The sequence below is a fragment of the Diabrotica undecimpunctata genome, chromosome 3, assembly GCF_040954645.1.
Source record: "Diabrotica undecimpunctata isolate CICGRU chromosome 3, icDiaUnde3, whole genome shotgun sequence".
Lineage (NCBI taxonomy): Eukaryota > Metazoa > Arthropoda > Insecta > Coleoptera > Chrysomelidae > Diabrotica > Diabrotica undecimpunctata.
Window position 1 is genome coordinate 168,600,808 of NC_092805.1, and position 26,502 is coordinate 168,627,309.

Genomic DNA, 26,502 nt, shown 5'->3' on the forward strand with positions numbered 1-26,502 from the left:
CACATGTTACAAACTCTAGTCCCGCCCTCCCTCTCCAAGATGGTATCCAGAAGAGAGAAATTGGATTTTTGTAGTCCTTTTTAATAATTATTTCCTATGGCGCTGACAACTTAACCAATTTCTCTTAATTATACCTCGTAAGTAACAATTTGTTTACATTAAATCATTTTCTGTACACTAAGTTCTTTCATAAAGTCGTCTGTTCATGAGCATTTAAGATTTAGCTTAAGGCTGTTTTAGCAGTTCAAGCACACTGCGATTTGAAATGGGCGTATCACTTACTTTTCTACACTGCTTACGCGAGACCATCTTTACTCAGTGCCGCCGGCCGACGGGTAGTTTAATGACAACAAATACATTATTCTCTATTCAAATTAGTTTTAACACGAACTAACTGACCGTACGTTCATGAGATTTGACGTCACGAAGGCGATAACGATGAAACTAAGCCTAATGATGAGTAACACGTTTCACTATTAGATTTCAGTATTTCTTAGCAATTTTCTTTAAAATTGGAACACGCTTTTCTCGACTATTACTGGACACAGAAAGGTGAAACAAAAATCAACGATTACAGAAAAAAAAACTCTTTCGAGTGATGGGCGTAAAAAGTTTGGTTATAATAGAACGTTAAACAGTATATTCCAATTTTTCAACAGAAGTTTCAAAAAAATAAAAAAAGTAAAACCATCAGTTTAAAGGCAACATAATTTCGAATAACGTGTCCAAATTTCGAGACATTTTGTCAGTAAATAACAGAGAAAACACTGTCTCTAGGTTTTGGTGCACCGATAAAACAGCCTTAATAGACGATGATGACAGAAATGTCGAAAAGCGTCCTATGTGTTAGAATATAAAGATTGTTTTTATAATTTGTGGTTAATTGTATTATCTCACAAAACACATTAGAGAGATACTTTTTATTATGAAATAGATTATTTTCTAGTACATAAGCTTTAACTTAAAAGTTAAAAAGAAAAACCGTTAAAGTAGGCTTTGTCCAACTGAAAATTAAAAAAGTTTGGAAATGAAACAAACATATCTCAACAGTAAGAAGATCTGAACACCACATAAAAATATTGACAAGCATCTAGAGAAACAGAATAGATAAATACACTAGGACAATCTCCAAAAAATTTATTTTTATATATTTTATTTTATTTATAAATTTATATCTACTATTTATAGTCTTCCAGCAAGCCTTTGACTCTGTGCATAGACAAAAACTCCAACTCGAAATGCAAAAGATGAATATACCAGCAAAACGATTAGATTGGCGAAAATGTTACTACATAAGAACAACTGAAAAAGAAACTATAACAGACGAGGGAAATACAGAAACCATCAATATAGAAACTATCAGGTAGAATTTTGTGACATATACGTATGCTTTATAGATTACCAGAAGGCATTTGACAGAGTAAAACATGACAAATTAATGACTCTAATGCAAGAAATTGGAATTGACAACAAAGATCTTAGAATTATCAGAAATATTTACTACAATCAAACGGCCAAAATCAAAATAGAAGACCAGTTAACTGATAAAATTGCAATAGAACGTGGAGTACGATAGGGCTGTATTTTGTCTCCATTGTTGTTCAATATTTATTCTGAATGGGTATTTAAGGAAGCTTTAGACGGTTGTGCGAAAGGAATACTAATAAACGGTGAATGGTTGAATAACATTAGATATGCAGATGACACTATAGTTTTTGCCGATAATCTGAATGACTTACAGATATTAACAAATCGCATAACAGAAGTCAGCAACAGATACGGACTAGCTCTTAACATAAAGAAAACCAAATTTATGACAATTAGTAAAAAACTAATACTAAACGCTCAACTTACAATCAACCAACAGAATATCGAAAGAGTCGAGCAATATACATATCTAGGCACCAATTTAAATAGCCAATGGGACCACTCAACAGAAATTAAACAGCGAATAATAAAAGCAAAAGCAGCATTCGTTAGAATGAGAACCATTTTCAACAGTCGAGACATATCATTAAAAACAAAATGCCGTCTATTGAACTGCTACATATTCACAGTTCTGCTCTACGGAATGGAAGCGTGGACACTTACTGTTGCATCTATGAATCGGCTCGAAGCTTTCAAAATGTGGTGTTATAGGCGCATCTTACGTATATCCTGGGTTGACAGAGTTACTAATGTGGAGGTCCTGCGTAGAATGGAGAAAGAATGTGAAATTCTCATGACCGTCAAAACTAAAAAGTTGGAATATCTAGGACATGTAATGAGAAATCAAGAACGTTACGGCCTTCTCCAGCTGATTCTCCAAGGGAAGGTAAATAGTAAGAGAGGACCGGGAAGAAGACGCATTTCCTGGCTTAAAAATTTACGAAAGTGGTATAACACGACTACAACTGAACTGTTCCGCGCTGCAATAAACAAAGTAAAGATAGCCGTGATGATCGCCAACATCCGGAACGGATAGGCACTTTAAGAAGAAGAAGAAGTAGAAGTTCAAAAAGGTAACAGCCTATCTACTACACTTTTTAACATGGTACTGGACGAAGTGATTAAAAAAAAACTTGAATCAGCGAGTTGATCTTACCAAGCTCAACACAAATTGGATAAGCTGACGACATGATACTAGCCGGAACGGACAAAAAAGCATAGAATATGCGTTAATGATTATAGAAGAAGCGAAAATAAGAGGACCAAAAATAAACAAAGAAAGACAAATATATTGTTAATTGGGTACGTTTTAACTACTGGGTTTTTCATTAAATTTTTTCACTTAGTTTTTTTTATACGATTTTTTGTAATATTTGCGATACGAGATACGAAGATACCAAAAATCAGAATCTTAGGATAGGATTATAAAATATTTTATATTATCACACGGAGCAAAATCACAAAAAAAAGGCTTAATTTTTTTACAGGTGAAAGGATTGATCACCCATTCGTCGTTTAGCGCGCGCGCGCACAGACAGCGGTCAGGCGTTCCGAGTTCTGCGTTCTTTGTACTACTTACGTCCTAGTATGATAACACACACTGCAAGCGGTCAGAACTCGGCGGTCAGTGAAAACTCGTGCGGTCTGGTGTTCTACTCACAGACAGACAGAAAACGAGAGAGCTTAGTTATTAAAAGCTCTATGCAACTGTGTTAAATTCAAAATACTATGAATTTGAGAGCAGTATAAGTTCCATCCTTTTGTTGAATTTTCTTCTGTTTGTTCTTGATCTCCAGATAGTCACCTCGTCGTTACTTCGTTCAAATTTTTTTATAGAGATTAAATAGGATTTCCTATGTTTCAGCCTTATTCCTCTTATTCCAAGCATATACAGTTTTCCCGTGATAGGTTTTGTATGATATCAATCGGTATGCGATTGCGTATTTTGTTAGATCGTAAAGCTTCTTAAAAAGATATAATCCTCTGATAAAATTGAGTTTAGCATCAAGAGCGATATTTTTTTATCCAAATAGTAAGTCTTTGACACCCCTGGTAGCCTAAACGTTTATTAAATTCCGTGAGCATCCTACCTCGGGGTGTGGTGCGTCGTGAAAAGTGTTTCGACAGTAATTATCATTACTTTTGGTGGAATTACCATCCGGACAGGAAAATTAGCGGTTGTAAACGGCTCGCCGTCATCGTACGAATATTTTTAGAGGGGAAAATATTAATAAATCGTGTGCGGTTACATATACGGGTCCAAATTGAGGCTGAATATGATTTTAATGAAACTACACGTGACGGGTTTTTAAAAATTTTAAATCCCCATTCATCATGCACTCGATCGGTAATCGAGAAAGTTTAAGTTACAGTCTGCTGCATAAGTTATACGATTATAAATTACCTTTGGTTGATTAGAATGTGAACTACCAAACTTTAAAAAGAGTAGCATCACAGCCTCGAACACATTTTTGTCAAGATTTTAGGCGTATCGGGGTTTAGCCTGTGACGGTTTCGTGTGGCTCGCTGCAATCGAGTGAAATGTTTAGATGATTTGTTATTCTCTGCATGTGGCGTTTGGAGATCAAAAACAGATCAGTTTTGATTTTAGAGCATTGGGATATAAGATAGGGGTGTTTTTATAGGCGATTCGTATTGCATTTTAAAATGAATTTTTATTCCTTTTGACTCTATCACATGTATTACAGTTTAAATTCGGTTTATTGTTATATAAAATTATTAAGCAGACAAATATCTACAATTTAGATAATAGAAGAACAAAAACAATAGAATAGTGTTCAAGATGAATTACGTCAATATTCTGAAAACGAGGCAAAATATGAACAAAATATAATAACTTAAAAATAAATCAAGAATTTGCCAAAAAACTGACTATATACAATTCATCTTGTCCTAAACTTCACTGCTTACCAAAAATTCTTAAAAGAAGGGATACTACTTAGGCCAATTGTAAGCACAATAAATTCGGTAACATACGACTTATTCAAATTTCTTGCTAACATTCTTAAAGGCGGTTTTGACGAAGTGAGCAACTATAATGCAAGGGATACATTTTCATTTGTTAATGATGTCAGACAATTGGTTCTACCGAAAAATTATGTTTTAATTTCGTTAGAAATTATATCTTTATTTACTAATATACAAATAAATCTGATCATCAACACAATATAATCCAAATGGAATTTCATTCAAAATTATCCAACAATCTCTAAAGATAGCTGTGTAATTTTTCACATGCGGAAAACCATGTTATATTTTCCGCTGTATTAATTCCTATAATTCTCAACCTCAATACATATTCGATATTATTTCTGGACACAAAATTAATAAGCACTGAACAAAACAAAATAATGATGGATTGGTATCAAAAGTTAACACAATCTGGAAGATATTTACACGATTTTTCAAATCATCAGACTCATTAAAAGGTTGATACAGTAATTGCAATGAAAAATAGGTAAGGCATATTAGTAACGAAAAGTTCATGAACAGAAACTTAAACTTGGTATTAAACATCTTTGAAAATAATGGATATCCAAAACAAATACTCAAGAAATTTAACTCGTACATTTTTGACCGTCCAACTGATATCCGAGCAGTACAACTCATTCCATATAAAAAACTGCCATAAATAAAGCTCCTTCTGTGCGTAGATTATTTAAACAATTTACAAATATCAAAAATGTTATATATAAGTAATGTTTTAGAAAACGGACAATCGCTTCCAAAAGTTAAAAAAAAAACAAGACTTTCAACTCTTTATAAAATCAATGATATCTTGTTTTTTGTTATTTGTTATAAACAAGACTCTCAACTCTTTATAAAATCAATGATATCTTGTTTGTATCAATTGTTCGGATTGTCAGAGTTCTTATGGCGGTCAAACTGCACAATGGCTCAAATAGAGAATAACACAACACAATAGTGACTAAAAAAAAAGAAAAATATTGAAACAAGCATATTGAAGCAATTTTGAAGCAAGAAAGAATTTATAAAAAAATATTGTTTTTGGAAATATGTCAGATTAAAAAAGAAACATTTTAACCATCCTGTTTTTAACTTATATAAAACTGACTAATTCTACTGCGTTTTAAATGTGTTATTTTTTTTTATGTTTACTTTTTGTTTTTCTAATAACTAGTTATATACCCAAGTGATACTGTCAGTGCTGTTTTGAACGAACATGAAAATGTTTAAAGTACTCTAAATCTGTAAGTTAATTTGTAATATCGCCTTTTAATAATTTATATTCAAGATTACATGGTAGTTTTCTCCTAAAAAGAGTTGTATTTACTAATAATAACACACCGCATACCTGATAATCAAAATGAAAAATATAAACGGCAAAAATTTAAAAACAATATACAAGAAGCCGGAAAAAGCATTGGACATTGCGAAAACACAAACAGCAACAGTAGAATGGTATAAGGAATATCGCAACATGACAGAGAAAAGAACCACACGTATCGACGAATACAACGACCCAAAATAACACAAAAAAGAAGAATATAAGAGACTGAGAAAAGAAGGAAAGAGACTGAGATGAGAAGAGACGACACTGAGAAGAGAAGAGAAGAGAAGAGAAGAGAAGAGAAGAGAAGAGAAGAGAAGAGAAGAGAAGAGAAGAGAAGAGAAGAGAAGAGAAGAGAAGAGAAGAGAAGAGAAGAGAAGAGAAGAGAAGAGAAGAGAAGAGAAGAGAAGAGAAGAGAAGAGAAGAGAAGAGAAGAGAAGAGAAGAGAAGAGAAGAGAAGAGAAGAGAAGAGAAGAGAAGAGAAGAGAAGAGAAGAGAAGAGAAGAGAAGAGAAGAGAAGAGAAGAGAAGAGAAGAGAAGAGAAGAGAAGAGAAGAGAAGAGAAGAGAAGAGAAGAGAAGAGAAGAGAAGAGAAGAGAAGAGAAGAGAAGAGAAGAGAAGAGAAGAGAAGAGAAGAGAAGAGAAGAGAAGAGAAGAGAAGAGAAGAGAAGAGAAGAGAAGAGAAGAGACTATACCGAAGGAAAAAATACAGAAAGGGAACTTCGTGAATTAAACACAATGGAAAAAAGACCAAAAGGTATACGCAGACCTAGTTATATGGAGCAGATAGAATAAGTCCTACAAACCTTAAAATTCATTAACTGGAAGCAAAGGCCATAATAGATCAGATTGGCTTAAGCTCTTAGAACAGGTCAAGATCCACAAAGGGTTGTCGTGCTACTGATGATCATGATGATGAATGTTTGGAAGACGTTTCGGCAGGTTTACACTTGCCATTGTCAAGTCAGATTAGTTCTGCTTCTTCAAGATGTTCGAAGATAACTGGTCATTTCCCTTTTACTTTATTTGTAAGATTTGATTTTTAGTTTCAGTAACATGACAAATGTTACCCTTACAATTTTAAATCAGAGGAGAGATCAGGTAGAACTTTATTTTAAAGGACGTGTTATTTTCTCTCAATGCCAATGTAATATTTTTGGTCAGAAGTTGCCAAAAATTTCGATAAACCTTCTTTGTTCTACATAGGGAGTGCTGTCTCTTATGACGGATTATGTCCATCTTGCAAGCAAGATTCACACACAAAATCGTAAATTGTACCAGCTTCTTTAAGCGTACCACACTTTTTGGGTGGATCAGCAGACTACCCCTGCATAACTTTACATTATCAATAATTTTGCATTTGCAAACAGGAAACTTATCGTTGCAAAACTTGTGTGCACTTACACTATCATGTTTATTGGCTGCCATCTTTGTAAACCTACCTAAATCCATTTTCGACCCGATATTTACAACGTATCTCTCAAGAACAAACATCGAAATCACTCAGTATTCTCCCGAAGGTAAGCAAGAGTTAAAAGTTGGCAAACTTTAAGGAGTTATAACTTGTTTACTGAAATATCGCGACCGAAAATAAGAGGAGGAACATTTCCAGATGCCGTTAGTAAACGTGAATATATTATAGAGCCTTTATATTGACCTACCCTCAATCCTTCTGCGAGTTTCTAACTTTTGTATATTAAATTAAGGAAGAAGGGGATTGTATTTTTCAGGTGTTTATGAAATCTGTTATAGTTTGGGTTTGGTATACAGATCTAGAAAGTTTACGGATAGGAGTGGAAGATTCGGGGCCTGTTCAGACAATCGCTCCAATAAAATATTTTTACGAGGCTGTTTACATTAATGTTCTCACTATATGCTATTTAGATATGGACTTTAAAGAATATTTTGCTGTTCTATTGATTTTTGTGTAAATTAAAAACAAATTTCGAACACTCAATAACGTAAACAACAAAAATTACTGTTTGACTTCTTAGGAAAAAGAAGTTACCTATTTAAAGAGCCAATAAGAAAGTCGAAGACTGTACATATTCTAACTAACACGAGTCAATATTTGCTTAATGTTATCAATTAGCAAGTACTTCCTGTTCAACCTAATGAAGCGGACATATCTCTAAGCACATATCATTTTTACAAAGCATATGCACCGGCTTTAATTACCCGATCTATCCCGTCATGCGTTCAGAAACCGCACGTTGGCTGAAGCGAAGCCCTTAACCCTGTCAAATCTGAAATTACACAACTTAGACCATTATCTCGGAATATCCATCATATAATTAACGCGATGCCAAGAGCACACACGTACATTACATACGTACCTACACACATCAATTCACGCGGTGTTCATATACGTGACGGTAACCACCCCTCGTACTGAATCCTAGCCACGACCGGCCTAGCCGCTAATGAAGCTGTAAGTCCATCAGCAATCGAAAGGCAAATAGTAGACTTAAATTTGATAGTCTAGGCAATAACATTATTATAATATCTATATCTCGAGTAATCAATTATTCTATACGTAACTCTAGCGACGTAACTTAAAATACATAATTCAGTTTTATTGTGTCTCAAATAACCTACCATATTTTCAACGATAACGGCATTAAGTTAAGTTACTGTAATCTAGCCGAGATTAGAGCAGCAGTAGACAAATTAAAGAACAACAAAGCACCGGGATCGGTCAAATAGCATCGGAGTTACTGAAGGAAGGAGGAGATGCACTACAAAAAACAATACATGAACTGATAACAAAGATATGGTCGAATAAACAGCTACCAACGGAGTAGAATAGCGGTACAGTTGTACCGCTACATAAAAAAGGAAATCAGTTAGAATGTGGGAACTACCGTGGAATCACGCTGCTGAATGCAGCATACAAAATAATGTCCAACGTTATTTATGAAAGACTTAGACTACACGCTGAAAAAATAGTTGGCAAATACCAAAGTGGCTTCTGTAGACAAAAGTCAACAATAGACCAGATATTTGTTCTGCGGCAGATCCTCGAAAAAACAAGTGAATATAACATCGACACACATCATCTCTTCATAGACTTTGAAAGCGCATATGACAATATAAACCGAGAATTCTTAATATACCAACACAACTAATAGAACTGATAAAAGAATCTCTAAAAGTAGAAAGTAGAATCCGGATACAAAATGAATTAACGGAAACAATTGATGTGAAAAAGGGACTACGCCAGGGAGACGCTCTATCATGCATCTTGTTCAACATCGTACTCGAGATAATACTGAGGGACACAACAATCAATACACGAGGAACAATCATTAATAAAAGCGTACAAATACTAGCATTTGCAGATGATGTTGACATAATCGCAAGATCAAGAAGAAAAATGATAGAGGCATACAACCAAATAGAACGAGCTGCACAAAATAGTGGTCTTAAAATCAATCAAACCAAAACAAAATATGTGCAGGTAAGTAAAAACGTAGAAATAAGGCAACCACAAAATATAACATTGAGGGGGTTATACTTGGGATCTCTAGCCACGTCTGATAACGTTGCGGAGGAAGTGAAGAGGCGAGTATTTATTGCAAATAAATGTTACCATGGCTTACTTAGGCAACTAAGATCAGATAACATCGCAAGAAAAACAAAATGCCAAATATATAAAACCCTAATAAGACCGGTACTCACATACGGCTCAAAAACCTGGACACTCACTAGAAGAGAGGAAACGTTGTTAGCCACCTTCGAAAGAAAAATCTTGCAACACATATAAAGGGCACAAAAAAAACGGAATATAGCGAAGAAAATACAACTCTGAACTATACAAAATATACCAGGATCCGGATATTATAACATTCATTAAAATAGGACGGCTGCGTTGAATAGGACATGTAGAAAAAATGGAAGAAGGCGAAATACTAAACAAAATATTCAAACAGATGCCAGTAGAAAAAAGGACAAGAGGAAGACCGAAGCTGATATACTTAGAACAAATAGAAAATGATATAACAATATTAAATAAAAAACTGGAGAAAAAAAAAGCACGAAACAGATCAAAATTTAAATTCGAAATAAGTCGAGATAGATATCATTTTTTATCGATGACCAACTGAAAAAAATGCTCTTATGTAATAATCATGTTCAAAAATGTATTTTATTTGTTTTTTTTTTTAAACAAATCATAATTAAAAAAAGTATCAAAAAAATACAACTCCCGTTGACTGGCCTAATATTTGCTATTAATCTGGATGCGCAGGGGAACGATTTCGCAAAGGGAATTATGGTTTGTTTCGATGGGGCAGAGGGTGGTTATTGTTCGAAATGATGCTGATGACGCGGTGGTAAATTTGGTACATTCATCGTCTAGGAAACGGCTTCTGTGATCTTTGAGCTAGTTAATTTGGTAACGCAGCCTTGCGTAATTACAAAAGTATTGATGTTAGATCATCAAGCGACATTGATACTCCGACACTCTTGGCGTTGTATTTTTAATCGTGTAAGTATCAATTACGTGTGAGATGGACATGCCGGACATTCAAATATAGATACAGGTTTTTGCAGAACGAATTTTGCAACAATACAGATAGTAAAACTTAGTTTATGACTACTTTTACTGGTGTGTACACCAGTCCAGGATCAGGTCCGAGAAGAATCACGACGGCCAGAGAAGACCGTTCTTTACAACGCACTTCTTTGCAAAATCGGATAGAAGATTGGAAAAATAATTTGTTTAGTGATGAGTCCAGGATGGTTCTTTATGGCTCAGATGGTCGCATCAAAACATACAGAAGACGTGGGGAACGATATGCTGCTTGTGTTCGACGAGTACGTGTTGCTTTTGGGAGAGGTTCGGTAATGTTTTAGGCAGGCATTTCATTCGAGGGCCGTACTGATCTCGTATTTATTGATAGATGAGCGTTGAATGCACACCGATACATTACCGAAATTCTAGACGAGCATGTAATGCCTTTTGCTGGGTTTGTCGGCGAAAACTTTATTTTTGTGCAAGACACCCCGCGGCCACACGTAGCTAGGATGGTAACGCAATATCTGGAAACTGTCGGTGTACCAAAAATGAACTGGCCGGCTCAAAATCCAGATTTGAAGCCGATTAAACATGTTTGGGATCAACTCAAACGAAGGGTAATAAACAGAATACCTGCTCCAATAAATCGTGAGCAGCTTCGGTTGGCGGTCATGGAAGAATGGGAAGCTTTTCCTTAAAACGACATCCAGAATTTGATCAATTCAATGCCAAATCGAATGAGGAGTGTAATTCACAATAGAGGTGGTAATACACAGTATTAATAATCACGACTTAATTGTAATTTTATAAAGAAAACAGAAAAAATGTACAATGTTATTTTTTTTTATTTTTCAATAAAATCATTATTTTGGAAGAAGTTATTTTTTGACATTTGTTATTTAAAAAATGATTGCATACTGCTTTAGAACATATTCTTAAACATTACACTAATGACAACCACTTTGTGGTATGATTACTAAAAATTAACCTCTTTTTCGTGACGCGAAGTGTATATAAATATTGGAAGCCGTTTTCGATATAATTGAGGAGTTCCATCCTTAAAACTCACTCTGTAACAAGTTCATTTATCGGTTTTATGAAGTAATTTAAACTTTTAGGGCAACGAGTTATTTGTTAGTAATTTACTGTATTCAGCTCCGCTTCCTCGTTTTCAATGTAGTATGTATATATTTCCACTTAACCAATAAAATTCATTATGATGTTTAGTATTTTCCATAATAAAATTTACGATTTTCTAACAACCATACAATAGCGGTACCGCTGCTTACGACCGAAACGTCTAATTTATTATTTAAAGTAAACATGAATATTGAAGCTCACTTTATTATCATGTAGAAAGTTTATAGTTACAATTTTTTTCTAAAGTTGTTTGTAACTGATGTACAAACGCGACCACAAAGTCCCAAACTAGTTTCAGAACGCCTACTGAAAAACCGACGAGAAGAATTTATGTTGATTGCATAAAGACGGTCTAATATTAAGCGGTGATTATTAGAGAAGTTGAATTTTATTATTTTGGTTGAACGTACGAGGTTTTGGAGACGCGTGGACCAATTATCAGGTGCTAAATCTTTACAGAAAGTAGTAATAACTTTTGATTAGTAGAAATATGGAAGCAGGATCTTAGTACCTGTGTACAGAAATAAATGAGACGTTAAACAGTGCACAGAATAAAGGCTCATAAAACTAGTTAGTCACACCATCAAAATATCGTTGGATACATGATAACTAAAACATCCGAAAATTAGGTATACTTAGTGGTAAAAAGAAATGCCAAACAATGCAGTGATTACCGTACAATCAGTCTGATGAGCCATGTACTGAAAATATTTCTGAAAATTATACACTCTAGAGTACACAGAAAACTGGAAATGGACATCAATAATACCCAGTTTGGATTCCGAAATGGACTTGGAACAAGAGAGGCGTTGTTTGCACTGAACGTTATGTCTCAAAGATGTCTTGACATAAATCAAGATGTATTCATGTGTTTCATAGATTACAACAAGGCCTTTGATAAAGTGCGGCATGATCACCTAATCAGACTCCTGACAGAAAAGAATTTAGATAAACGAGACATCCGACTAATAGCAAATATGTACTACAATCAGAAAGCAGTAGTGAGAGTAGAGAATAATACCACTGAAGAAATCGAAATAAAGCGAGGTGTGAGACAAGGGTGTATACTGTCACCAACCCTGTTTAATCTCTATTCCGAAGACGTAATGAATAGAACACTCTCTGAGCAATCCGTAGGTATTAAAATAAATGGTGTTAGATTAAACAATCTGAGATTTGCCGACGACACCGTTCTGATCGCAGAAACACTTGAAGAGCTACAGACATTGGTGAATAAGATAGCAGACTACAGCGAAGAATATGGACTATCTTTGAACATAAGGAAAACTAAATTTATGGTAATATCTAAATCAACACAAAATGTCCAAAATTTATATTTACACAATGAAATTATCGATCGAGTTAGCAAATACAAATATTTAGGCACTTTTATAAATGAAGACAACGATAGCTCAGCAGAAATCAAAATAAGAATAGAAAAAGCCAGATCCATATTCACTAAAATGAAGAGAGTGTTCTGCGGAAGAGATTTGAGCCTTGAAATGAAACTTCGCCTGATGAGATGTTACGTACTTTCTGTGCTGTTCTACGGAATGGAGTCATGGACGTTGAAAAAGATTGATACCAAAAAATTAGAGGCATTTGAACTGTGGATGTATCGCAGAATCCTGAGAATATCATGGACCGAGAGAGTCACAAATGTCGAGGTCTTGAGAAGAATGAATAAAGAAAAGGAAGTCATATTTACGATCAAAAAACGAAAACTGCAATACTTGGGACACATTACAAGAGGCGAAAGATATGAACTGCTTCGAATAATTATGCAAGGGAAAATAGCAGGAAAAAGGTCCATAGGAAGAAGACGAAACTCCTGGCTAAAGAATCTACGGGAATGGTATAGCTGTAGCAGCAACGAATTGTTTCGGTCAGCAGTTTCGAAAATACGTATAGCCCTGATGATCGCCAACCTTCGGAACGAAGATGGCACTTGAAGAAGAAGAAGTGGTAAAAAAAGGTAAACACCTACATACATTTAACAAATTTTAATAATATTTGCTTTACATGTTCAGTGTTGCTTATTAGTAAATTGATAGTGAAAGAATTTTCAGCTTGATTCGCAAACTTACGGCAAAAGCTGGTTAAATAATAGCATCTATGCTATTCTAAACGTCCTTCCGCAACATCACATTTCCATTGACTGTAGCTTAGTTATGTGTTCTTGTTTAAGTATATCTTTACTATAAAAAGTAAAGCTGATTGCTACTTGTAAAACTGATATTTTTCAAGTTATTCGCGATTGAAAGTAACAACTTTTAGACGAAAAAATCGACGTTTTTAATCGATTTTTAGCGAATAACTCGAAAATGGTGCATTTTATCAAAAAAATTGTAGAGAACAAATTTGTAGCTTTTAAAAAGGCAAATACTATTCATTTTTTAAAACGTTTTGCGATATAATAGGAACCGAAATACGGCCTATCAATGTTCAGCGGTTTTCTTCAAATGCCAAATTTGAAAGATTCAAAGTCAAATATATGAAAAATAATGCATTTTTGGAAGAAAGCTTATAGAACCTTTTTTAAAGAGCATAAATAGACCTATCATAAAAAAAAGACTCTAGCTTAAAAATTGAGTGAGTAATGATGAAAATAAGGTCAATACCTCATTTTTTTACGAAAAAATCGATGAAAACAACCCCCTAGCTACCCCCATAATTAAAATCGATCTTCACCCTTCTGCAATTCTCTTTGTACATGTATTGTTAATACGTCCAAGAAGTTTGACTCATTTAAAATGCTTAGTTTTAGAAAAAGTACAGCTTAAAGCAAGGAACGATTTACAATTTCATATTTTTTACCCTTCTTTTTTTAAATATCCCCGAAAATACTGAATATATAAAAAAAATAAAAATGTACTAAATTGTAGCTTTTTTAATGACTAAAATTTTCCTTTATTTAGATTTGTTGTACAATGAATATTTGGCGAGATATAGCCGTTTAAAGCATCGATTCACGATCAAGCACCATCTTTTTCGAGCCCTTTAAACTCACCCTATTTAAAAACCAAGGGTTCCAAAAAGATTTAATTTACAGATCCTTGTAGCTCTTAAAAACCTCTACAAAATCGTTTTTGAAGAAACACTCTATCGTTAAAATTAAAGGAAATACGTTAAAAAAACCGAAATACGAAATTTTTTACAGTAGTACTGCTAAGCTTGAAGATATTTTAGATGCTGGCAGATACTGAGCAATAATGTTGTACGGAACTATTAAAGCTTGGTAAGCTGCTGTACGCAGCTTACCAAGTTAAAAAAAATAAAAGATTTGGAAGCTTTTCTCGAGCAGATGTGGTACGAACAGTTCATCAAAGCTACAACGAAAAATTGTGCGGTTAAGCTATCATCCCTTCTGCCCACTGTTGATGCCTTAGATGAGCATTCAAAAAGATGCTATTACCAAATTCAACAGTGGCTTGGCAATGAAAATATCAGAACAACAGATTGGGGATGGTATTCCAAAGATGGTTTGTTATTACCCGTACGCATGAACAAACAACCTGCACCCGATGAACTTTTGAAAATTATTTTTTGCCAATTCAAAAAAGGATACGGTGTTTCATGTGGGTGCAGAAAAGTTGGTTTATACTGTAACTCTACTTGTTCTGGGTGCTCAGGTGAAGGGTGCAATAATAGTCCACCAATAATTGAAGAAGATGGGGATGACATAGATCACGATGAAGATGTAATTGATGACGAATAAAATTAATATTATAATTGTTTTACCTAGAAATGTAAATATTTTCAACTATTTATGTAAATGTATAAGAATATATGGTGCCTGTTTATGTTGATAATTTTTTTTGTATTTAATTCTACTTTTATCAATTTATATCTATTAAATTAGTTTATAAAAACTGCAATGTTGTAAAGGGTGATTTTCAAAAGTTGAAAAGTTGCAAAATTTTGGGAAAAAATTGTTTTTACCTATAGCACTCATAACAATTGATTTTTAAGAGTTGAAAATTTATGAAATTGTATTTTAAAGTATAAAAAAATCACTATTTAACTAATCCAAACCAAATTTCACTCATCTTAAGATTTGTAATGTTATTTTACAATTTTTGAAAATTAGGGGTAGTTTTCACCCCTAAGAACAATCAGGGTTCATCGGCATAACATAAACTATAAAGCAGAGGGTGAGTTGAGCTTAAATCCAAATTTTTATCCAAATTGATCCAAGGCGAAATCATTTTTTTAGAATTAGTCATTTTTGTACATTAATCTCTAACAAGGGTTGCTTTTTAAGGGTTAAAATATGATGGAACTCTATTCAAAAGTATAAAATAATCATTATTTAACTAATTAAAACCAAATCTTACCCATATTCAGGTTTAATATGTTATTTTATAATTTTTGACAATTAGGGGTAGTTTTCAAGCCTAAAACCCTTCAGCGCACTTCGGTTCGATATAGATTTTGATCCTTGGGCTATCACCTACCTTCTGTTAAAATTTCAACTCAATCCATGCAGGACGAAAAAATTGCGCGGTTTTAACTTTTTTCGAGCTTCATTTCCTGAACTACTTATACTTTCTTCTATACATGTGTTGTACAGTTCTTAGTGGTCTAAATTCGAATAGACTCGAAGCCTCCGTTACTCATTCCTGGTGTATTATGGGCGAGGTCGTTCATAGAGGTGAGTAACACAAGAAAGAATAGATACAAAACAACAAGTAGATACTATTTTATTGGAAATAAGACACAGTTGAAGGTTAAAGTTTATGGACGTTTCAATTTCCACTTCGAAAATCGTTCTCACAATACAAACATTGGTTTCACATTTGTTGTCACATTTTATTCTACGCAATAGACATATAAAAATTTCTAGGGTCAAGTCCAGTAGACAAACGTTACTTGTCAGTTGGTAACTCTTGATTTCTTTCATGTCAGTTTTACTTCAGTGTAAAAGTAGGAGATAGTTTTTATAAATGTCGTTCATATTGAAAAGACATGTCTCGTTAATAAATTTATTTATATCGTTATAAATCTTTCTCTTTGTTTTTTGGCCTTATTAGTGTTTTCTTGACCACATTTCGGCAAGACATGAGGTGAAACTTCCTTAGTTTCGTGGTGTTTAAGGACTTTCGAAAACACATGGTCCACCATGGAATTAAAACTACAACTGCTTTTCAGGACTCTACACTACCTGGAGATACATGCAAGTATCTAGATTCTGCTACATCTGAAGCCAACAACTACGTTCAACATCTGAAGCCTACTATCCAGTCATGAAGAGAAAAAGTTCCAAAAGTATCAATTTAAAGCTTTAGGCAGAATTTGCTTTGTTTTTGAAGTTATACTTCTATACGCGCGTTCGGCGTTGGAAATTTGTCTGGAGTGAATCGGCCAAATCATTACATATGTAAGATAAAGGTAAGAGAGAGACAGAAGATATATTTTCTCTCTCTTTCTCTCTCGAAAATAAAAATGTTCCTTTTGTAAATATATTTAATATTTATTAATACATATTACTATGTTTTTATTAATATTATTATCATGGTAAATTAAACATATGCGTAAGTAAGTTATGTATATTATCATTTTTAAATACTTATGAATATTGAATTTTAATTTGTATTGTGTTATTATATTGAATTAAGTTGCAGTGTATTGTATTTTTATATTAACAACAAAATAAACAATAAATTTTACTGCAGAGTATGTGTAAATTTTTTTTTGTATTCAACTCCTTTTATACATATATGAAAATAAAAATATATATTTTTATTAAAATATTGATTCAATCAATATGTCAAATGTCTATATACAGCAAACGATGCACCATATACCTACGTACCTTTCTTCTTTTTCTCTTTGTGCTCTCTCTTACCCGATGACTCCAATATACATTTGTTACGACGAACGCGTGTATAGAAGTATAACATCTACCTGGCACTCCCACACCCGTTTTTTGTTTATTTAATATTAAAATCTCAATTATATTTTTCTTGTACAATAAATATAATTAGTTAATATCTTGGGTTATTTGTCCCAGCCAAACTCATGTCTAAAATTTTCCTTTTAAGATAAGAAGTTCTCACAAGAAACGCCCAATATTTAGGTGAGGATTGCTGTGGAAGGTTTATTATGGTATTTTGTTTTGACACGATAAATAAAGAGAAAGAAAATAGAAGATAAAATCATATACGGGTAGTTTGCTAAAATATCTAAAATTTGACAAAATATAACAATCTTTATTTTGACACGTTACAGTATTATTAAGGTTTTTCTATCAGCATATATAATAGGTTATTTTTTAAACTTTCGTTTTTAGGTTTTTCATAGCTATTCAATTCTTTTTGTTCAATATTAGCTACTTCCAACGCGATTTCATTTTTCTCACCAGCTTTCCTGCTTTTTATCTTTTGTAAACTTATATTACTTCTTCTCTCTCTCTTTATCGCTTGCTCTATCTTTGCTCGCAGTATCTTCCCATATAATCTTCCTATTAATGATATTACGCTTATTCCTCTGTAGTTCAGAAGAAATCATACGAAACCAAATCAATAAAAACAAACACCAATCACTAAAACAAGGTAATATTATGACAGTATTATTATGGAAAATCCCAAAAAATATAAATCGATTAAGCAGCGATTATCTACATACGCCCATAATGGAAATGAATTATGAGGTCCACCGAGGTCAAAACAAATAACTTCTCTTAAAACGATTAAAATAGCTATTATTAACAGTCTTGAAAATGGTAAAAATGTGCATGCACTACCGATAAATTTAATCTCTCTGTAGATCAATTTCAAAATTATGAAAACACTCCGTATCGCTATTATAATAATGAACTCGATCGCTATCTACTGCCAGCAGCAGTCTGTCACTAATTGATTGTCCGCATTCACCATTCTCGTAGGTACAAGAAATTCATTTTTACGCTTCCAAGGTTTTCTGAAATTAAGTTATTAAGCCACATACACGATAAAATCTTTAATAACTGTTGAAAAGTTATAAATCAGTATGCCACTGTTATTTGTTAAGGTATTTGCTTTGTAACACCTTAAGTGTTTCGTTGCAGAGGTTAACTGAATTTTTTAGACGACAATATCATCAATATTATGTTCCCTTTGTTACTAAAACAGAATATAATATATTTTCATTATTACTTATCTTTTAATCGAAATCCTTCCAAACATAGAATGTATGCTGATATTTAGTTTTTGGCAGCTTAGGTTTGGCACACAATAGACAATTATGATCTGATCCACAGTACGCTCCAGCCATATCGTTTTCATTTATGACGACATTAACGAAGCATTCATTTAGATTTTCAGAGTTTGGAAGAGAAAATGTTGGAGCTGTGTTAGTTTTATTAAGATAGAGCTGTGTTAAGATAGTTGTTATGGACCAAAGTTTCCCTTGCAACATTTTTAAAGCTTCCCAGACGATTCTCATAGTACATTTTTGTACCTGTTTTGATAAGTTTTAGATAGGTTCCTCTGTACTTGGAGATATATTTAATGACAAAGACGTTGGTAATAAATTTCTCGATGTACAGTAGTGAACGCATATTCTTTACTGATATGCGGATACCTTTGGTAGTCAAGGGTTTGTGATGTTTTGACTTAATTGTAATTAAAGGAAATGCCTTACTGAAAATACAGACAAGATTATCGAAAAAATCACTGAAATTATAGTCCACGTCCACAGAGGGAAAGTGCCACCCAGAAGTCAAGCACAAATGTGTTCTTATCACTAGATTGTTTTCACTAACAAGCTGTACAAGACGTTCTTCTCTATTGTTTCTAAGTTTCAGTTTATCCTACCTTGGCGTTAAATTCTCCAATATTATATACTGGCTCATTTTGTGTGATTATCTTCAAGATATTTTTCTATGTTGTTACAAATGTCCATTTGGACAACTCGTTGTATTAAAATGTAGTGTATATGTTGTATATTCATCTCTTGTTGTTCAATCTTGGTACCTATAACGTGCTACAGGAGAAAATTTTATAAGTGATGGAATGGTACGTAAAGGGATACACATATAAAAATAATACTTCCTTTCCTTACAACATAAAAAAAGTACTTACATGCAACTTCTACAGTAGCAGGCTGGCTCTTGATACTACCCCTTCCACTCCACGCATAACATTCGCACTTAAATTTCTCTTTACCGAAAAACTCCTCGACCATGTCACGAGTAACGTTCGCATCCGCTTCGAAGATTCGCACGCCGGTCTGAGGGTCCACGAACCAATTTTCGACAGTTTCGACTTTTTTAGCTCCATTGCACTTAAAGTATAGACTAAGAGCATGTGCAGCGCGACACTGTAGCGTCGCCGGGCGATTTTTGACGACGAAGGCGTTTTGGGGCTCCGCTAGGAAGATTGGGAGATCGGTGTTGAGGAGCAGCGACTCGTCTTGTTCTGGAGTGGGTTTCGGGGTGGATTGTTCTTCGAGAAGGGCACCATCTGAAAGAGACAAAGTAAAGTTACTATTTTGTCCGTGTTATTTTTTATTCATATGATTTACAATATATTATCGATTAAAGATCATTTGAACTATTTTTATAGTTTGTATTATGTTAGATAACCGCAGCCATAAGGGATCCAGAAAAAATCAAAATGATCTATATTGTTCAAAAGTATCCTCAATAGAAATAAGGATGTTTTCAATCATAACTAAAGCTTGGATTTTGGGAAAAGTACCTTTTTTGCCTATTTTATTTCTTTATTTTGCCTTTCTGGTTTGTTTGTAATAGATTTCTACTAAAATGTACCTGATCGAGACTTGAAGCTTACCTTTTTCCCTTGTTTAATAACCAATTATCAGTTGTACAGTCGGTAACTATATCAGAGTTTAGTTTTGTTGAATACGCCGAAAAACAAAGAACACACATTTTAAAAAATTTTAGACGTTTGTTTACACAAATGAATTCTTAGTTAAGTGTATGAACCATATTTGAAACTTTCTCTACAATGAGATGGAGCATTTTGTAAACTGTGCGGCAAATCGTTAAGTTTTATTTCTTTTTCTCTCTTTCTCATTCTATATCTAAACTCCAAACTAGTAATAAAATTCTAATTTAAGTTAAGATGAAATATCTCTTCTTTTAAGTTAGTCCAAATATCTCTGCCTTATAATCAAGGTATTTAAAAAAAAGAAGAAGAAAAACATTCCTATATAAAGTCAATTACAATAGTTTTAAGTTCTGTTTTGAACAACATTTTACAAAATCCTTACTGGAATAATGATTTACAAATACAAACTATGGAAAAATGTGGAATTATTTTAAAAGTTAAAATCTTGTATATTATCGTAGATGAAACGACAGATGAATGTGCAGGCATATAGCTAATTTGATGATTGGAATTTTAAACGAAAACTTTGCAATAAAACCTTATTTGTTGTGTAAATATCAGTAGCGCACCTAGAATTTGCCTCTGGGGGGGGGGGTTGGTTGGTCACCGAAATTTTTTTTATAATGTTACCTCCATTTTGAGTCTTTAAAAAAATTTGTGAGTAACAGTGTCGGAATAGGGTCCTGGGGGGGATTTAACCCCCCAAAACCCCCCTGGCTGTGCCACTGGTAACTATATTTGTGTTAAGTTAATATTAAGTTAATTTATTTTGTATAATAAATAATAAGCTATTTGCCTATATTATATTGCATATATGATTTTCTTTAAAGATTTCTGTTTTTTTTTTAATAGAAATTCTAAGACAAAGATCATGTAATAGGATATAAATAGACTCACAAATAAACTTTCCTTTCTTTCAACTGTCCATTTCCTCTTAGAAAATAGTCAAAAACTTACTTCTTTCTTTCAAGCTAATTTGTTGTATTTCTTGCAGTTTGTATTCTTTTCCACCTGGGACTAAAAGAGTGATTCAATGAGATTAATGAATAATTTATTTTATGTAATTGTATTTCTTTTTCAGACACAAAACTTGTCTAAGTACATTCCGTAGTCTTTAATGCAGAATTAGTTAAAAAGGAAAAATATTCAAGTACATTTGCATATAGAAACTATATTTCTGTAACAATAAAACACTGAAAACTTTGTTTTCAAACTTCCACAAAATTTATTTTAAATTCTTATCACTACAGCTGTTTCGGCTGATTGCCTTTCTCAAGTGATCTGTTTTTGGTATGGGTTTACACTTTATAGTCTCTAATGAAATAGGTTGAGGAGTGGAGAACTGTTTGTCTCAAGCTGGTCGTTCAGAATTATATCTGTGTTTTTTAATTTGTTGATTTCCATAGATTCTAACAAAGATAGCTTAAGGCCTTTATTTTGAATGTGGAGAATTTTAAATTCGTCATTACAAGAATGATTATGATCTAGAAGGTGAAGTGCGTATGTAGAATCTGTTTTTCTATTATTGAAAGCCCTTTTATGTTCTGCTATTCGTTTATTAAAATTTCTACCTGTTTGACCAATGTAAGTTTTTGGGCAGTCGCCACATTTAAGTTTGTACACACCACTGTGTAAGTGTTTTTTATGTTGGATGTTTTATTATTGGATTTACTATTGATTCTGAAATAAAACAGAAATACCTCAGTATCATGAACCCACAACCTCCTAAATTATACTCTTTCATTAAACTACACAAACCGGATCACCCAATAAGACCTGTAGTGTCTTTTTATACAGCTCCGTCATATAAACTTTCAAAAAAACTGCTAGAGATTATTTTAGAACACACTAAATTTTCACCTAAATTTACCATAAAAAATACAATAGAACTAGTTAATAAAATATAACATTTTCAGTTACCTAACAACTCCAGATTAATTTCATTTGACGTAAAAAATATTTTTCCTAGTATCCCTCCCACAGAAACTTTTATTCTAGTAAAAAACCTTTTAGACCAAAATAATACAAATCCAATCATTACATCTGAAATTTTACATTTTCTTGAAGTTTGCATAAACCAGGACTACTTTGAATTTAATAATGAATTATATACAAATAACAGTGCAGGACTTATAATGGGCAATCCTCTAAGCCCATTGCTATCAGATATTTTTATGGATCATCTAGAGACAAAGATTTTAAAACATCCCATATTCAAACAGTTTTTATATTGGTGGAGATACGTAGACGATGTACTGGTATGTTTCACAGGAACTAACAGGCAACTCGACCAATTTTTATCGTATATTAATTCTCTTCATAGTCATATTGAATTTACAATAGAAACAGAACAAAATCAATGCATAAATTTTGTAGATTTAAAAATTACCAGACTTAAAAACAAACATGACTTCTCCATATTTCATAAACCTACCCATACTGACACGACTATTCACAATTCATCATCCCATCCCACACAACATAAACTGGCAGCCTATTATAGTATGTTACATAGATTAACAGCAATTCCTATGTCAAAATACAATTTTGAGACAGAATTAAATATCATTAAGCAAATAGCAGTAAACAATGGATACAACGAACAAACAATTAATAAAACGTTAAATCAAAAACTACACAAGAAAGCCCTGAACTTAGTATTTCCACCACAAGAGAAAAAACCCAGTACCTTCTGCTCGATTACATATACAGGCAAAATATCAACAAAAATAGCCAAACACATAAAAAAGAAAGGAATAACACCAGCTTTCAGAACAAATAACAACCTAGGCAAATATATTAAAAACAACAAGAGCCAACATAAAAAACACTTACACAGTGGTGTGTACAAACTTAAATGTGGCGACTGCCCAAAAACTTACATTGGTCAAACAGGTAGAAATTTTAATAAACGAATAGCAGAACATAAAAGGGCTTTCAATAATAGAAAAACAGATTCTACATACGCACTTCACCTTCTAGATCATAATCATTCTTTTAATGACGAATTTAAAATTCTCCACATTCAAAATAAAGGCCTTAAGCTATCTTTGTTAGAATCTATGGAAATCAACAAATTAAAAAACACACAGATATAATTCTGAATGACCAACTTGAGACAAACAGTTCTCCCCTCCTCAGCCTATTTCATTAGAGACTATAAAGTGTAAACCCATACCAAAAACAGATCACTTGAGAAAGGCAATCAGCCGAAACAGCTGTAGTGATAAGAATTTAAAATAAATTTTGTGGAAGTTTGAAAACAAAGTTTTCAGTGCTTTATTGTTACATAAAATGAATTTCCATCAAGTAACGGTCGAATCCATCAACTATATTTCTAGTTAATATAAACATTTTGTTGTCAATAAGTCAGCTAAATGTCCTTTTATAATCGTTGGAAGGCTAATACCACAATCATCTCGATTGATTTCATCTCGAACCATGACCAGTGACTCGTTAAAAAATGCCAAAACTATAAATCTGTCTGTCAATGGAGCTAATAATAAATGGTTCGAGGAGTACACACGCAGTTATCTTTTTAATTAGAATATCTTGCTATCATTTCCGCAGTCAATCGATGATGTTTTTATGAATTGTATATCAAGGCTATGTGCATTCTACTTTATTGTCTTTCTTAGACTATAAATCCCGAAACGCAGTCCGTTATTCACCACCGACTACCTCGTTTACGTCATTGGCGTAGCTACACATAACCGAGTAGAAGAAATATATGTATATATCTTTGTTCGTATTATATATATATATATATATATATATATATATATATATATATATATATATATATATATATATATATATATATATATATATATATATGGTAAACTCTTAAATATTGGGGAAATCTGCAAGAAAGACTCTAATGTGTATCAATTGTTTCGCCGAACGTTTTCGCCAAAGAGAATTAATTTGGCTTCTTCAGGACTGAAAGAGAATAAATTATAATTAGCTACCATATATTATCTATTAAAACATTATTGATCTTACCGTAACTTAGAATTGTAGAGTTAGAATATTAAAAAACTTGGCTAGTAACATAGTGGTGTTTTTTGTTACTATGTGCAAAAAAAGTTTTTTGTAAGGTTTGAAATGTATGGTAGCTTTGAACTTGACACGTAAAGGCTTACCCAAGGTTAATCGAAAAACCCAATGTAGCTACATTTAAAAGGAGGTAATTCTTTGAATTGTCGGCAATAACTAAATTTTTGATTTTTAGATAGTTTAAAAGTGAGGTTCTGTTTTAGCCAGAACGCAAGCGCTGACAACTTCATTGTTCTTATGAATCTTTATGTCGTTAAGGTTCATTGGTAAAAAACGAATGAATTTAAATCCCAGTATAGGGAAATATTATTTTGATTTACTTTATTTAATTATATAGAGACTGGGTTCCCACTTAAGACATCAGGATCAGCATTGTTAGTCGCGAAGGAAGGTGTAATATCTTCGTCATGGATAGTATTAAACAAAATCTTATTAACTAATGGTGTTGGATAAGCGTTTGAAATAAAAACACACCAACACCATTATGGTGTTGGTGTTGGATAACACCATTAACTAATGGTGTTATCCAACACCATTAGTTAATAAGATTTTGTTTAATACTATCCATGACGAAGATATTACACCTTCCTTCGCGACTAACAATGCTGATCCTGATGTCTTAAGTGGGAACCCAGTCTCGAATACTCCTATAAACAAATATTTTTCACTACCATATTTCAGAGATATCACTCCGGGGTTAACAAGGATTCTGAAAAGTGTTGAAAATAGCTTTGGCAATAATAATAACAACATTAAACTTAATGTGGCTTGTAGATCAGCCCTAACAATTAATAATCTTTATTCTAAGATAAAAGATAAGACTCCCATAGATAGGCTTAGTAATATTGTCTACAACATTCCATGTCTCTCTTGCAACAATTCCTACATCGGTCAAACATCTCAATTATTGAAATCACGTATTACACTACACAAAAGTGATTCTCGACTTCACCCTGACCGTTGTGCATTAGCCAAACATGTCCATTCCACTGGTCATCTCATGGACTATACTAACACCACAATTCTCCACCGTGAGAACAATAAATCTAAAAGAGAGTTCATTGAAATGTCTTATATTTTCCTTAACGATTTCTCCATTAATGTTAAGAATGAAATCAAGAATCTAAGCGATATATACCACTTGTTACTTAAATCAGATACCAAGAACAATACTATATCACAGATAACTAACTTGACTGATATATCCATTAACAACTAACATACCTTTATAATTAATTTTCATTAACACAAAAAAATATATAACATTCCCTTGCTTTTCTTAGATACATCTCAATAAGATGCAAGAATACATGAACAATATAATATAATTAAATAAAGTAAATCAAAATAATATTTCCCTATACTGGGATTTAAATTCATTCGTTTTTTACCAATGAACCTTAACGACATAAAGATTCATAAGAACAATGAAGTTGTCAGCGCTTGCGTTCTGGCTAAAACAGAACCTCACTTTTAAACTATCTAAAAATCAAAAATTTAGTTATTGCCGACAATTCAAAGAATTACCTCCTTTTAAATGTAGTTACATTGGGTTTTTCGATTAACCTTGGGTAAGCCTTTACGTGTCAAGTTCAAAGCTACCATACATTTCAAACCTTACAAAAAACTTTTTTTGCACATAGTAACAAAAAACACCACTATGTTACTAGCTAAGTTTTTTAATATTCTAACTCTAACAATTCTAAGTTACGGTAAGATCAATAATGTTTTAATAGATAATATATGGTAGCTAATTATAATTTATTCTCTTTCAGCCCTGAAGAAGCCAAATTAATTCTCTTTGGCGAAAACGTTCGGCGAAACAATTGATACACATTAGAGTCTTTCTTGCAGATTTCCCCAATATTTAAGAGTTTACTATTTAACTAATCTGCAAAGATTAAATTTCTTTTCTATATATATATATATATATATATATATATATATATATATATATATATATATATATATATATATATATATATATATATATATATATATGAATTCCGATATTTTTCCATTCCGAAAGTTCGGATGGAGAAATAAATTTTTCAAGTAGGGACATGTTTTCGGTAATAATCCAATTTCATCGGCATACTGCCGTATAAGTTATTACTTTTAAGTATGGTTCAATCAATGTAAACCCAACCGCAGTTTTGCGGTTATTTAAGGAAGTACTACAAAAGTTCACTGAAAATGGACTGATTAGTC

At 32.9% G+C, this 26,502-nt stretch overlaps 1 protein-coding gene across 2 annotated transcripts in view; it reads right to left on the reverse strand.

The window, feature by feature from the left end:
- unc-5 overlaps positions 1-26,502 on the reverse strand; it is a 912,443-nt gene that overhangs the window by 566,007 nt on the left and 319,934 nt on the right. For both annotated transcript variants that reach the window (XM_072527515.1, XM_072527514.1), the window contains exon 3: positions 19,462-19,842. In XM_072527515.1, coding sequence (XP_072383616.1) covers positions 19,462-19,842 — 381 coding nt within the window. The remainder of the gene's footprint in view (positions 1-19,461; positions 19,843-26,502) is intronic.